Genomic DNA, 13420 nt, shown 5'->3' on the forward strand with positions numbered 1-13420 from the left:
CAAGTACAAACAGACGTGTACTGCATCACTTATGGAGAGCACGCCCACATATATAATTCATGGTGTTTTCTCTCAAAATCCTTACAAGCAAAGTCTTGATCCTTCAAGCACTTATGCTTGGATGCATTTTAATGTGGAAAGCCACCAGCTATGCACATTTAAGGTCTACCTATAGTCAGAACAAAAATAAGAAATGTTCTTGGCCCTGAGCAAACCCGGGTAAGATGTAGGGCTTATTTGCATCGCCCATGTTTTCCAGGGTTCACATGTTCAATTGCCAGTCATCCGTTGTCGAAAAATCAAGTGATAAACCTACAAATGTGAACACAGGAAACTACCTTGTAAGAGATCAGTCTATTCTCCAGCTCATCTTGTGTCTGACCGGAAGTGGCTTCCTGGGGTCCTAGGTGGAGGCTTATTCACATCATCTGCTACCTGATCCTTTTAACCAGTGATGCCCAAGGTTGGATCTGGGACCTGCTTTGTGCAAAGCTTGTGGTCTACCACCAAGTTATCAGATCTCCCATAAGATCAAAGCCTTAGCCTTAATGTGGTCTTTATTTTAATTTTCTAAAAATTCTTATAATCAAAGACAAATCCAGCCACTTTTGACGGACAAATTCACATGCTATGAACATCTGTCCCCTGCCATCCACACACATTGGTGTGTTAAATCCTTACTCCTTGCTTGCCTGGCTGGTGTTCATCTCTGGAAATTGGAACAGTGCGGATAACTTGTACAAATACTAATCCCTCTTATGTGGAGACTGGTTCGGTTACTGTGGCCATTTCCCATGCAAACATGCCAGTATGAGCTGAAAAGACCTGCTTTTGTGTATCGCAACCCATTCAGCTGGCAGCAGATCTTCATGGTTTCAAACAGCCTTCTGAGCCCAACCAGATGTCAGGAGTTGAACCAGGGTTCTTTTGCATGTGGTTTACCATTGAGCTAAGGCCTAACTCTCCCAAACAGATGGTTCAGGCACACACTGATAAAGAAGCATATCTACAAGATAGACACCAAGTAGTTCAATGGTCATTTCCTCTTCCCTGGGGACACTTGGAAATTGTATTTCTGCAAGAAGGCTGAGACCCTCTAACAGATGAGTTTCTGTACTGTGTCAGACTAGAATTACCAAGATTCTTTGGGAAAGACGTGATACTGTGCAGGGCCGGATTTAGGTTTGATGAGGCCCTAAGCTACTGAAGGTAATGAAGGTCCAGCTGTCCTTTGTCAACAAAAAATGGTCACTGATTTTTGTGTTTATGTCACTGTTTGTTTTATATATATATATATATATATAGCATATATTCATGGACCTAATAGGTATCTAAAGCCATTTGCACATAACAAAATATGTATTTTATCAAAGTAATGATTGAACTAAAATACAGTTAAGAAGAAGTATGTTAATAGTGAAATTTGGGGGTGGGGCAAGAGAGTGGGGTCCTAAGCTGTAGCTTGTTTAGCTTATACGCAAATCCGGCACTGATACTGGGTATCACACAACTGATATAAATTTAGACTGTAGCTATGCCTGGTATGAAATACCTTAGATGTACATTACAGAAAATGTTTATTATATAAAAAGCAAAGATAGCTATAAGGGGGGGCCCCTCCAAAATCCACAGTTGACCAATACCTTTATCAGATTCAGGACCTACTAAAATGTCACAAAATTGTGGCAATCTTCCAGGTTCCAAAGAGCTCTTCATCAGTCTAGGTGCTGCAACAAGATAGGGGGTGCAGATGAGGAAGAATAAAAACCAAAACAAGGACATATATTAGGCTGGATGTTGTTGCCATGAGGTCAGCTTGTACAGTTTATTAGAAGATTGTAGGCTGAACAAGTCCCTCCTGTGTGCTACAAATATCAGGTTTGTTTTTGGTTTTTTTTAAGGGCCCCCTGACCATTAGGTCCAGTCGTGACTGACTCTGGGGTTACGCCGCTCATCTCGCCAAGGGAGCCAGCATACAGTTTCCAGGTCATGTGGCCAGCATGACTAAGCCGCTTCTGGCAAACCAGAGCAGCGCACGTAAACGCTGTTTACCTTCCCGCCAGAGCAGTACCTATTTATCTACTTGCACTTAGACGTGCTTTCAAACTGCTAGGTTGGCAGGAGCAGGGACCAAGCAACGGAAGCCCACCCCGTCGCGGGGATTCGAACTGCCCACCTTCCAATCAGCAAGCCCTAGGCTCTGTGGTTTAACCCACAGTGCCACCATTTGAATTCTGGGATAAAGGGGTAGGAACCATTTCCTCCTGGTGGCATGGGGGTGTGGTTTGGAAAGGGCCCTGGCTCAGGGAAAGCACGTTTTGCATCCAGAAGGTCCCATGCTTGTGAAAACCCTGTGATTTGTATAAGTGAAAAACAAACAAACAAAAAACACACCCAGTTGGGCAACCCCTTGAAAAATAGCCCAATGAGGAGTGAGCAGTGGAATGTAGTGTGTCAGTTGGAACAGAAAACTGTGATATGTGGGGTGTAGGAGGAGAGGAATTCACGTCTGCTGGGAGCAACGGCTGGCTAGATAGCACTTTTAGAAAGGAGCTTGCACCACAACTATTTGTTGCAGGCCCCACTTGTTTCGTACAATCCAGAGGAGCTGAATCATTTCCATCATTCACTCATTCATCCACTAGCCAATCCCATTGATGGCGCTCTATAGTTTGTGAGTCGGTTGACCATCTAACAATGATATAAAGAGACTCCTCTGTAGAGTAGGTGGAATTTGTCATGGGGTGGTCATCCACACCACCACTGATTTAACCAGTAAGGCAGCTGTTCAGCTAGCAAATAACCCCTACCACCCTCTACCAGCCACACAGCCTGTTGCCCATAGTCTGTCCTGTGTAACCTGCTGTGGAAGGCACCCTCTTGACACCTGTGAAGCAGGACTCTGTTTAACCAGTTTCTGTATGTGGAGCAGAGAGGGAGGATGCCATCTTGTACATTGCCTCAGGCGAGAATATGTTTTTGGCCAACTGTGCTGTTAGGAGATAAAAAAGGTAAAGGGACCCCTGACCATTAGGTCCAGTCGTGACCGACTCTGGGGTTGCGGTGCTCATCTCACTTTATTGGCCAAGGGAGCCGGCGTACAGCTTCCAGGTCATGTGGCCAGCATGACTAAGCCACTTCTGGAGAACCAGAGCAATGCACCGAAACGCCGTTTACGAGAGGCTAATTAGCATGGGAAGGTGACAGTATTTAATCCAGAGCAAAAGGACTAAACCTGTAGACAGTATCCTGTTCTTCCCTATAGGATGCTCCTACACCACCCTGGCAGATTCTGTGGGTTGGTCAGGAAAAGGTGCGCTGCATTTGTTCCCACACACCATTCCTATTATTGCAGGATCACCTTTGAAAAGAGATAGGGATAGAGAGGAAAACAAAACTTCTCCATAGAAGAGAGAGGGAGGGACTTTTAAAAAAGCCGTTGCCTCTCTTCGCATGCTCAAGAGGCATAGGTGGCAACTCCTAGAGCCCTTCGCCCCACTCCCCATAAAATACTGGAGAGGGTCACCCTCTCTCCAAATTGATGGGCATTGCCATTCAAATGGTGTGTGTGCCGCGTATTGTGATTTTGTGAGGCAAGTCCCCCCCACAAAAAAACATTTTATTCAAGTGGGCACCCCTGCCCAGAGACACTATTTAGTGTCTCGTCCCAAAGAATAAGACACTGGGGGGGCAGGTAAGCCCCACCCCACACAACTGGTCACATAATGGGGCGCACCCACACTATTTGAATAGCCCATCAACTTTGGGGGGACCAGCCCCATCAAATATTTTGCTGGGGGGGGCGAAGGGGCCTCGGCCCCTAGGAGGTGACTCCTATGCTTCCCACGTTCCAGACGGAGTCTAACTTCCTCTTTGAGCCTGTGGGACAGAGGCGGGCTATATCTTCCTCCCTTCCGGCGCCTTCTGCAGCCTCCCGGACCGCAACCATCCCCGGCGGCGGAGGGCGGGGCAGGGCGGTGTCGGCGGGAACAGCGCCGCCCTCTGGGCAGAGGCCGCGCTCGCGCTTCGCCCAGCCCGAAGAGCCGCATTTCCAGGAGGGCCGGGCTAAGAATGCAAATGAGCCCCGTAAGCTGCTGAAGAGAGAAGAAAGGCGAAGCGGTTGCAGGAGCGACTCAGCCGCCGCGTTAGCCAGCCAGCCAGCCAGCCCGCGAGGCAGCAGGAAGGGTGCCCGGGAGGGGAGCAGCCACAAAGCCAGCCGAGCCCTTCCCTCAGGCAGCCGCCAAGCTCCGTGCGAGAGCAGGACGGCGCTGCTGCTGCTGCTCGTGGCCGCCGAGCTGGGCTTTGTCTGCTGAGAGACGCCGGTGGTACCCACCCCCTTTGCGCCAAGCCAGCCTGCCAGCCCGCGCAACTGCCTGCGCTTGTGGGGAAGGCGAGAAGGGACGCTGCGCGATTTGCAAGGCACAGGTAAGCGCTGCGCAAAGGAGCAGCTCCTCGCCCGCCCGCCTTTCTCGGGGAGGGGGAGGCATTTTCGCTTGCCTCCCCCCCCCCGCCGACTCTGTCCCTGTAATGCAAAAAAAAGAAAGGTCCTGGCTGTCAAAAGCGTGTGTGCCTCCCCTCCTCCCCAGCACACACCTCTCCCCATTGTCTTGGGATGAGCATCTTGGAAGGATGCGGCTTGGGTTAGGTAGGGGGCTGCTCCGGGGCTCTGTCTCTCTCTCTCTTCCCCCTAAGCAACCCCTTTCCTGCTTTGCCAAATTGGGGAGCTCTGCGATTTTTTTTGCACCATTTTGGGCTGCTTGGCTACAGCTGAGATGGGTAGGAGGAGGAGGTTCCCTCTCTGTCTAGGGGAGAAGGCGCCTGTCATTGTGTGGAAGCAGAGGCAAAACGCCCCCCCCCCCTTAACCGGCTCCTTTGGGCTTTCTCTTGCCTCATTTGGCCACAGGCACTAGGGGAAATTCTGCATTCTACATTTTAAAAAAAAGAATCCTGATATGTCTGTCCACTTGCTTTGAGCATGCTGGGGAGACACCTTTATTTCATGCATTGATAGCTACAGTTTTTTTTGGGGGGGGGGGAAACGTGCAGGCGGAGACAGGGACAACGTGCCCCATCTGCTAACATGGGGGCAGATGGTGTCACCTCTTTTCTTTTGGAGAGAGAGAGAAAATGAAGAAAGGAAATAGACAAATATATGGGCAGGGTGATTCTCTTTTGAAGCCCATTATCATCTGTGCATTGAGGTGTTCCACGTGGCTTATTATTCTATATTAATCACTTGAGCCACATTTTAAAGGATGCCTTTTTTATATATATATATAAAAAAGCCCATTATGTAACTGAGGATGATGGCTTTTCCTAATGACTGGCCAAACGGAGCCTATTGTTCAGTCTTCTCTGAATGATTTGTATATTGATTTGTGGCATGTATTTGGGGCTGTGTTTGATTGCTTTGTGGAACTCTCCACCCGCATTTGCAGTGCCGCCTTCCTGCACTCGATGAATGTGGTGTGCATGGTAGGGGCATGAAGGTCTTAGCTGGGCGTGTTCCATTATACAACAGCCTGCAATTAGGGTCTGCAAAGTGATTTATTGCCTACAAATTTTAATTGTTAGGCTGTCGCCCTTAAACCGTTTATTCTGAGCTCTGTGTGTGTGTGTCTATGGACCTTCTCTGGATTAAGTGGCTTGAGAGCTGTGGCCTATTCCTCATGATGACACACAGAATTTGGGGCGGGGGTGGCAGTAGTTGGTGTGACATGGCCATGCTGTGATTGAAAGGCATCACATTTCCTCTTTAAAGCTTCCTATTGAAGTAAAATTATTCATGCTGGGTCAGAGCATCTCCTAAACATTCTTCAATTTTTTTCTGTAATTTTTTTAAAATTTGCGTTTAATCTTCTGCAGGATTCTGCTAGTTCCCACCACTGTGTTTCCCCTATGCAGTCAGGCTCACACGTTCAGATGCAAGGCTATTCTTCTGTGGCCTTTCATGTATAATACTAGGATGGTACCAGGCTGTTTTGTATAAATCTGCACTTTGGAGTTTAAAATTTGGAGTTTGCTTTGAAAATGCTGGCGTCTGATCTTGGGCCTAAACTGGTCCTCTATCATGCTTTCAAATGCCACATCATGGCTATGAGTAGATGTTATCATCATCTGTGATTAGACAGGATTTCAAACTTGTAGCTCTATTTTTTTGGTAAACAAATATGTTCCATAACTTGCAAATTCTAAGGTGGATAATCTCCATAACATGGGATGTTCATGCTAAGCAGATGTGAACCGTGAGCTATAAGAAGTCTGGAATAAGAGCACCACCTGTTCAGGAGGCATATGTTCAAATTTGAAGCCCACCAGCACACGTTTAAGGATCACTCTGAGATGCACATTCAGTGTGGTTGTCTATAGTTGGCAAGCCTGCTTTCATAGATCCTTGCATGCATAGGCTTCCATTCCTAATGGAAACATCCATGGATGTTGGGGTGGAGTAGGACCAGTGGGACCCCCTCCTTCAGCATGTAGAGCCCCCACTCTTGTGAATAATGAATCAACGTGGCTTGGACAGGGCTCTGATTTGATCTAGCAGCCCTACACCTGTGTTCTTTATTTACCTGTATGCTAAAAGTTGAGCTGGGGTGCATGCCAATCTAGTTTTAAACGTGGGCCCAGGGCACTACTGGTATGTCTTTGGTACATCGAAAGCCTGTAGCCTTGAGCACAATGATGTGGAACCAGGTCCTGTTGAAATCTGAGGGTCTTTCAAAGAAACACATTAAGGTTCCCAAACTACTGATTGCTTTTCTCCTCTCCCTACCACTCCCACCCCCAATAAATAGCTGTCACCTAATGATTAGTGATATAGCCTGCCCGGTTGTGCTATTTTCCTTTCTTTATGGGAAATCAATGTGATGGATAAGACACTTTTAAATTAGGTTTGTATATTTGTGCTATAAATACATTTTGCTGTGCTTTATTTTTGCAACTTTTTAAAAGAGCTACAAGTGTAGGCTACAGCTGTAAACAAAATGTTTGATTCCTGGATTTATTTATTTAACAAGCAAGGCTTTACATAGATGGGAAGATGGCATTCTCAAAATGCCTTAAATAGATCCTGGGGGAAAGACGGTTGTATAATAAAATGGTTGCAATGTTTTAATATATGTACTGTATTAGGAACATGTTTGTTTCATTTTGGACAGATTTTCTGACATCATTTTTAATTGTCCTGTATGTTTTGACATCAGTCAATTCATTTTATGATTCTGAAGCTGTCAACTGGGCAGCAGTTTATGCTAATCCAAATGCTTATAATTCCTTCTCATTTCAAGGGGAAAAATACCAGTGATGGCTAGTATTTTTGAAGGTTTAAACATAAAAGATTAGCTCATTTATAGTCCTGTTATTATAGATAGGGACTTCTGGTTCTTCTTTTTGTATCCTCCAGCTTAATCCTGCGCTTGTCTACTCAGAAGTAAGTCCCATGATACATAGGCCCAATGTACTCATGCAGTAGAATCAAATGCTAAGATTTTTCTGGATTATACAACTTCAGGCTGCAAATGAGGAACCTTTCTGAATGCATCCCCACCCCCTAATGTCAATGAGGCCTCCTTATATGTCAAAAATGCAGTGCACCAGGGAGAAGGATTTAACTTAGGCTTTGCTAGAGATGGGCAAGAAATTCAGTTCAGTTTGCACTTAAAGCAAACCTGCCTACATTTGCACTTTTAAAAACAATATATGAAAATGAAACACAGCCATACTTTGAAATTTGCACTTCCCTGAATTTTGTACTACAGTTCTCCAAACAAGTAATGTATACAAAAATGTGTATGTTAGGGTAAAGTATGCATGAACATGCATATTTGAGTGGAAATAACATACAAAATGTGTTAGATTAGGATAAATTGATTAGCAAAAATGTGTATATTAGGCAAAAATGCATACAAAATATGTATGTTAGGAGAAATTAGCCCTGAAATACTGGTGGATTCTTATGGGATTTTCAAAGACTGATGTGGAAATATGGAGAACAGAATTAATGAGTAGAACAATGAGAAACGGGGGGAAATCAAAGCCGAGAATTCCCCCAATCCCAGGCTTTACCATTGTATGGTATATTGGTAGATGGTGCTATTATTTTTCCATAAAGGTGACACAACATTCCCACTTGCTGTCTGAATTGGTACAGTCCAGGAAAAGTTTATCATCTGATACTGTTGCATATATAGTTGGACCTTACTTCCTAGTATGTTAGGCTTATTTAAATATTACATTTATATGTCCTGCTCAAAGTGCATGGTTCTCCTGCTTCCCCATTTTGTCCTCATAAACCCTTGTGGAGTAGATTAGGTTGAGAAGTAGTGACTGGCCCAAGCTTGTCAAGAGTGGGGTTCACCAATGTGTCCTGTTAGCACAAGTCTTTCTGCTTACACAATGGAACTTTCTTCCTGCATGTACCCCACACCCTTCCTAATTTGCGTCAGGGGATTGTGGAAGAGCCCAGGACAGATTTAGGGGGCACTCCTGGGAAAGAGAGGTGGAGAATGTTCTCCTGTGCAAGTAGAAATCCTTGGAACGTTCACATAACTGCCAAGTGCCCCGGGAAAAAATAGGACATCCTGTTTTTTCATGTGAGGTCATGGTGGCCATTTTGGGCACCATGATCTCACATATTCTCATACTGTTCTCTTGTCCTGAAAAAGTGCCTTTTCTGGACTGAGAGTGAGGCACTGGTCACATCACTCACCCAGGAGTGCATCCTGGAAGATGCACGTTCAGGTTTTGGGTCTGAAAAAGTTGGACGGTGTTTGTTCATGTAGCACTGCTTTGGATAAACCCTCCAATGAGGCTCATGGCTGAGTGGGAATTTGTCCCTATGGCTCTCCCTTCTGAAGACTGAAACATTGCTCTAGTATTATTTCTGTACCCTGGGAGGAATAGGCAAGTGAAACCCTGTAGGACATACATTTGCTTTGCCAGGGCTTTACCCTGGGGCCTGTACCTCCCTATGGAGAAGAGCTGCAGCTCAGTGCTGGAGCACCAACCTTCCATGAAAAAGTTCCCAGGTTTAATCCCTGGTATCTCCATGTAGGAGCGGGAAAGATCCCTGTCTGAAATCCTAGGGAGCTGCTGCCAGTTAGATTGCCCTGATCTAGACAGCATCTATTACAAGTGTTCTTGGACTGTGGCCCATGGACTGCCAGTGGTCTGCAAGATTCATTCAGGTGGTCTCTGGCATGTCTGCATTAACTATTCATATGGATTTTGAATGCATTTTTATTGCTTCTTTTATTTCTTATATTGTATTTTGTTGCATTAGAAGTTGAAGTCCACAGAACTCAAATGGTAATAAAATACAATATGAGAAATAAAAGAAGCAATAAAAGTATAATTAAAAATCATACTGCTTCTTGCACAGCACATTACAGTCAGTACAACAGGCAGAAAAATGGTTAAGTGGTCTGCCAAGGCCATTTTCAAGTGGTCCCAGGGGGAAAACCTCTGATCTAGATAATGATGAATGAGGTAGCCCAATAACCTAACTTGGTATAGGATAACAATGCTTTTTTGGGGTAGTCTCCACTCCCTTCATATGTTTGCCTGCATTTTCAAGGAAATGGGGCGGGGGCTTTATATACTGTGAGCCTTATACAGGCTACCATTCTTCTATGACTGTCTTTGGTTTAAATCAGGGATGGGGAACTATTTTCTTCCCAAAGGCAACATTCCTTACTTGGCAGCCTTCTGGGAACCATATACCAGTGGTGGGCAGAGCTGTGAAAGATGATTATGCAGATTCACGAAGGGTAAGGCTGTCACTGGCTTCCAACCATGATGGCTATGTTCTCCTACCATGGTTGGAGGCAGGATGCTTCTCAATACCAGATGCTGAGAATCACAGGTGGAGAGAGAGAGAGCTGTTGCACCGAGGCCCTCCTGATGAGGTTTCTGGTAGGCATCTGGTTGGCCACTGAGAACAGGATGCTTGACTAGATGGGTCCCTGGCCTGATGGAGCTAGAGGCAAAATTGGGCAGAGCAATGAAGGGAGTTTATAAGTGGGGCATCACAATTGAGAAGACAGTCACTACCCACCTTGCTCCAGATAAAAGGAACATCTGTAGGAGTACCTTCAAAGATGACCTCAGGATACATGCAGGTTGAGATGGGAATAAATTTTCATTTAGTGAGATAAGAATGGAGATAGCTAACAGGCTGGGGATCTGCAAATGCATGGCAACTGTGAACTGGTCTAGGCAGAGTTGTCTCTGACCCACAGGCTGTTTTCCATGAAAACATTTTGAACAGTCAGTGAACCTAGATGGCAACAAACAGAAGCAACCCTTGATCTAAGACAGCCTTTGCCAAATTTATGCGCAGGCTAGGGACGATGGGAGTTGTAGTCCAAAACATCTGGAGGGCACCAAGTTGGCAAACTCTGCCCTAAGACAATTTCAAAAATAATAATTAACCTCTGCCTATAGCACTGTGGGTTAAACCACAGAGCCTAGGACTTGCCGATCAGAAGGTCGGCAGTTCGAATCTCCGCGACGGAGTGAGCTCCCATTGCTCTGTCCCTGCTCCTGCCAACCTAGCAGTTTGAAAGCACGTCAAAGTGCAAGTAGATAAATAGGTACCACTCCGGTGGGAAGGTAAACGGCGTTTCCGTGTGCTGCTCTGGTTTGCCAGAAGCGGCTTAGTCATCATGCTGGCCACATGACCCGGAAGCTGTCTGCGGACAAATCCGGCTCCCTCGGCCTACAGAGCGAGATGAGCGCGCAACCCCAGAGTCGGTCACGACTGGACCTAATGGTCAGGGGTCCCCTTTACCCTTTACTATAGATTACCAGATAAGGCTGTAATTCTGTATACTGGGGTGGGGGACCTATGGCCTTTCAGATGTTGCTGGACTACAACTCCCATCATACCTGATCAGTGGTCATACTGACCAACAAAATCTAGAGCAGGAGTGGGAAACCTCTCTAGAGGTTACTGAACTGCAGCTCTTATCAGCCTTAGCAGGAATGGCCAATGTCCAGGGCAAATGAATATCTGGAGGGCCAAAGGGTCCCCTTGCTTTACCCCTGGGAGTATGTCTCGACAGAGTTTCCTTCTGAGTAGACATGCATAGGACTGCACTGCCAGCTATCTACTCTTGAACATGCTTTTGTTGGTCCTGCATATGTTTTAGTGGAAAACCGCACTGCTGGATTGTGCCCCAGTCCAGAATTGAATGCACTAGATCTTGAAAGACTCACTTTCTTGGTGATTAGGTTCTCCATTAAAGTCTGGGGAAATTGTGGCAAATCCACAAGTCCATTAAATTGGAGAATAAGTCTAGAGTCGCAGCAGCACCTGAGTAAAATCTGTATCTTGATTGTGCTGAGCAGAGTCGTGCTTAAGTCCTTTCTAGTAGGCTTGATAGTCTCATTTAGCAAGAATCTCAGCTACTGCTGGTAATACAACAGAAAGTAACTCAAGGCTCACTGAGGAGCAGACAGGCACCTTTTTGTGTGTGTGTATGTGCTTGGGAGACAGAGCAAACATTTTATTTATTTTAATAAAAATGCAAGATTGGTTGTTAAGCCAATAATGAATAAAGAATGACCCTCCACCCTGTTTTTATGTGCTATCTAATGTAAAATAGCCTGTTCCATTCCCCTGCTTAGCTGGTGCCTGGTGGCCCATGCCTTTCTATAGTAAGCTAAATCCTCTGACAAGGGCCACACATAATGTCCGTTCCTTACTTGCGAGAAGACTATCATTTTACTGTGTATCTTAATTATGGGTAGCTGTATTTTTCCAATTGGTTTTATTCTTATTATTTTGCTATTGGCTTGGTATTATGTCTTGAAGTGGAAGGCAGTATATAATTTCAGTTATAATAATAATATTAGTGGTAATAATAATGTGGCAGTCTCTGGAACTCCCTGCCCATTGATATTTTGCACTTATTGTTTCTGATGCCTGCTAAAAACATTTTTTGATTAGGCAAGCCTACTCAGACATGAATTTTAATTATATGCATTTATTTTATCTTATTTTTTTTAAAAAAATCAATTGGCTTTTATCTATATTCTGATAATTTTATTATGTCTGCTTTTTAAAAAAGTCTGTTTTTTATGGCTGCTTTTAATGAATATTTTATAACATTTTCTACAAGCCACTTTCAGAGTTTTTCTTTAATTCCCGTTAAGCAGTGTATAAATATTCTCGCATTGCGGGAAGAGTTGGCCAAATTCAGGTTGGTTGTAGCAAAGCCCTAAATCCTCGGTGTTTTAATATGGTTGCTGCATAATTACAGTGCATATTGATCAGTCTCTGCCACTTCTGCTCTCTCGCCCCTTCCAGATTAACTTTCCAAGATGTCCTTTGGGAGAGATATGGAGCTGGAACACTTTGACGAGCGCGACAAAGCACAGCGCTACAGCCGAGGGTCGCGGGTGAACGGCCTGCCTAGCCCGACCCACAGTGCCCACTGCAGCTTCTACCGCACCCGCACCCTACAGACCCTCAGCTCCGAGAAGAAAGCCAAGAAAGTCCGTTTCTATCGCAACGGGGACCGCTATTTCAAAGGGATTGTATACGCCATCTCTCCTGACCGGTTTAGATCTTTCGAGGCCCTGCTGGCTGATCTGACTCGGACTCTCTCTGATAATGTCAATCTGCCCCAGGGTGTGAGAACAATCTATACCATTGATGGAGTCAGGAAGATTACCACCTTAGACCAGCTGGTGGAAGGTCAGTATAATCATCATCATCATCATCATCATCATCATCATATAATTTATTATTTATATCCTGCCCACTCTGGGCGGCTCCCAACAGGACACTAAAAACAGAATAAAACCTCAAACACTAAAAACTTCCTTAAACAGGGTTGCCTTGTCTTTTAAAAGTCAGATAGTTGTTTATTTCCTTGACACCACCACCGAAAAGGCCCTCTACCTGGTTCCCTGTAACCTCACTTCTCGCAGTGAGGGAACCACCAGAATGCCCTTGGCGCTGGACCTAAGTGTCTGTGCAGAACGATGGGGGTGGAGAGGCTCCTTCAAATATACTGGGCCGAGGCCATTTAAGGTCTTAAAGGTCAGCACCAACACTTTGAATTGTGCTCTGAAACATACTGAGAGCCAATGTAGGTCTTTCAGGACTGGTGTTATGTGGTCTTGGCAGCTGCTCCCAGTCACCACTCTAGCTGCCGCATTTTGGATTTGTTGGAATTTCCCGGTCACCTTCAAAGGTAGCCCCACATAGAGCACATTGCAGTAGTCCAAGCGGGAGATAACTAGAGCATGCACCACTCTGGCAAGACAGTCCAATTAGTGGGACCAATGAGTAAACCCTGTTACAGTATAGTATATGCCTTATCTCTGTTCCAGTCAGCTACAGTGCACTATGATTTTTCCACTTTCACATACCCATTATAACAGTCTGTGGCCTCTGTATTTGCTCAAT

The 13420-nt window shown here is 45.3% G+C and overlaps 1 protein-coding gene across 5 annotated transcripts in view; it reads left to right on the top strand.

Annotated features, from left to right (window-relative positions):
• The first annotated feature begins 4052 nt into the window (after positions 1-4052).
• The window catches only part of DCLK1 (doublecortin like kinase 1), a 200292-nt gene continuing 190924 nt past the window's right edge, over positions 4053-13420 (top strand). For 2 of the 5 annotated variants that reach the window (XM_081909355.1, XM_081909352.1), the window contains exons 1-2: positions 4055-4425; positions 12314-12703. In XM_081909355.1, the coding sequence (XP_081765481.1) occupies positions 12328-12703 (376 nt within the window). In that variant the 5' untranslated portion in view covers positions 4055-4425; positions 12314-12327. Of the gene's footprint in view, positions 4426-12313; positions 12704-13420 lie in introns of all 5 variants that reach the window. The other 3 variants (XM_081909353.1, XM_081909357.1, XM_081909354.1) reach the window with 3 other exon arrangements.

This window comes from Podarcis melisellensis, assembly GCF_964234715.1.
Source record: "Podarcis melisellensis genome assembly, chromosome: 4".
Classification (NCBI taxonomy): Eukaryota; Metazoa; Chordata; class Lepidosauria; order Squamata; family Lacertidae; genus Podarcis; species Podarcis melisellensis.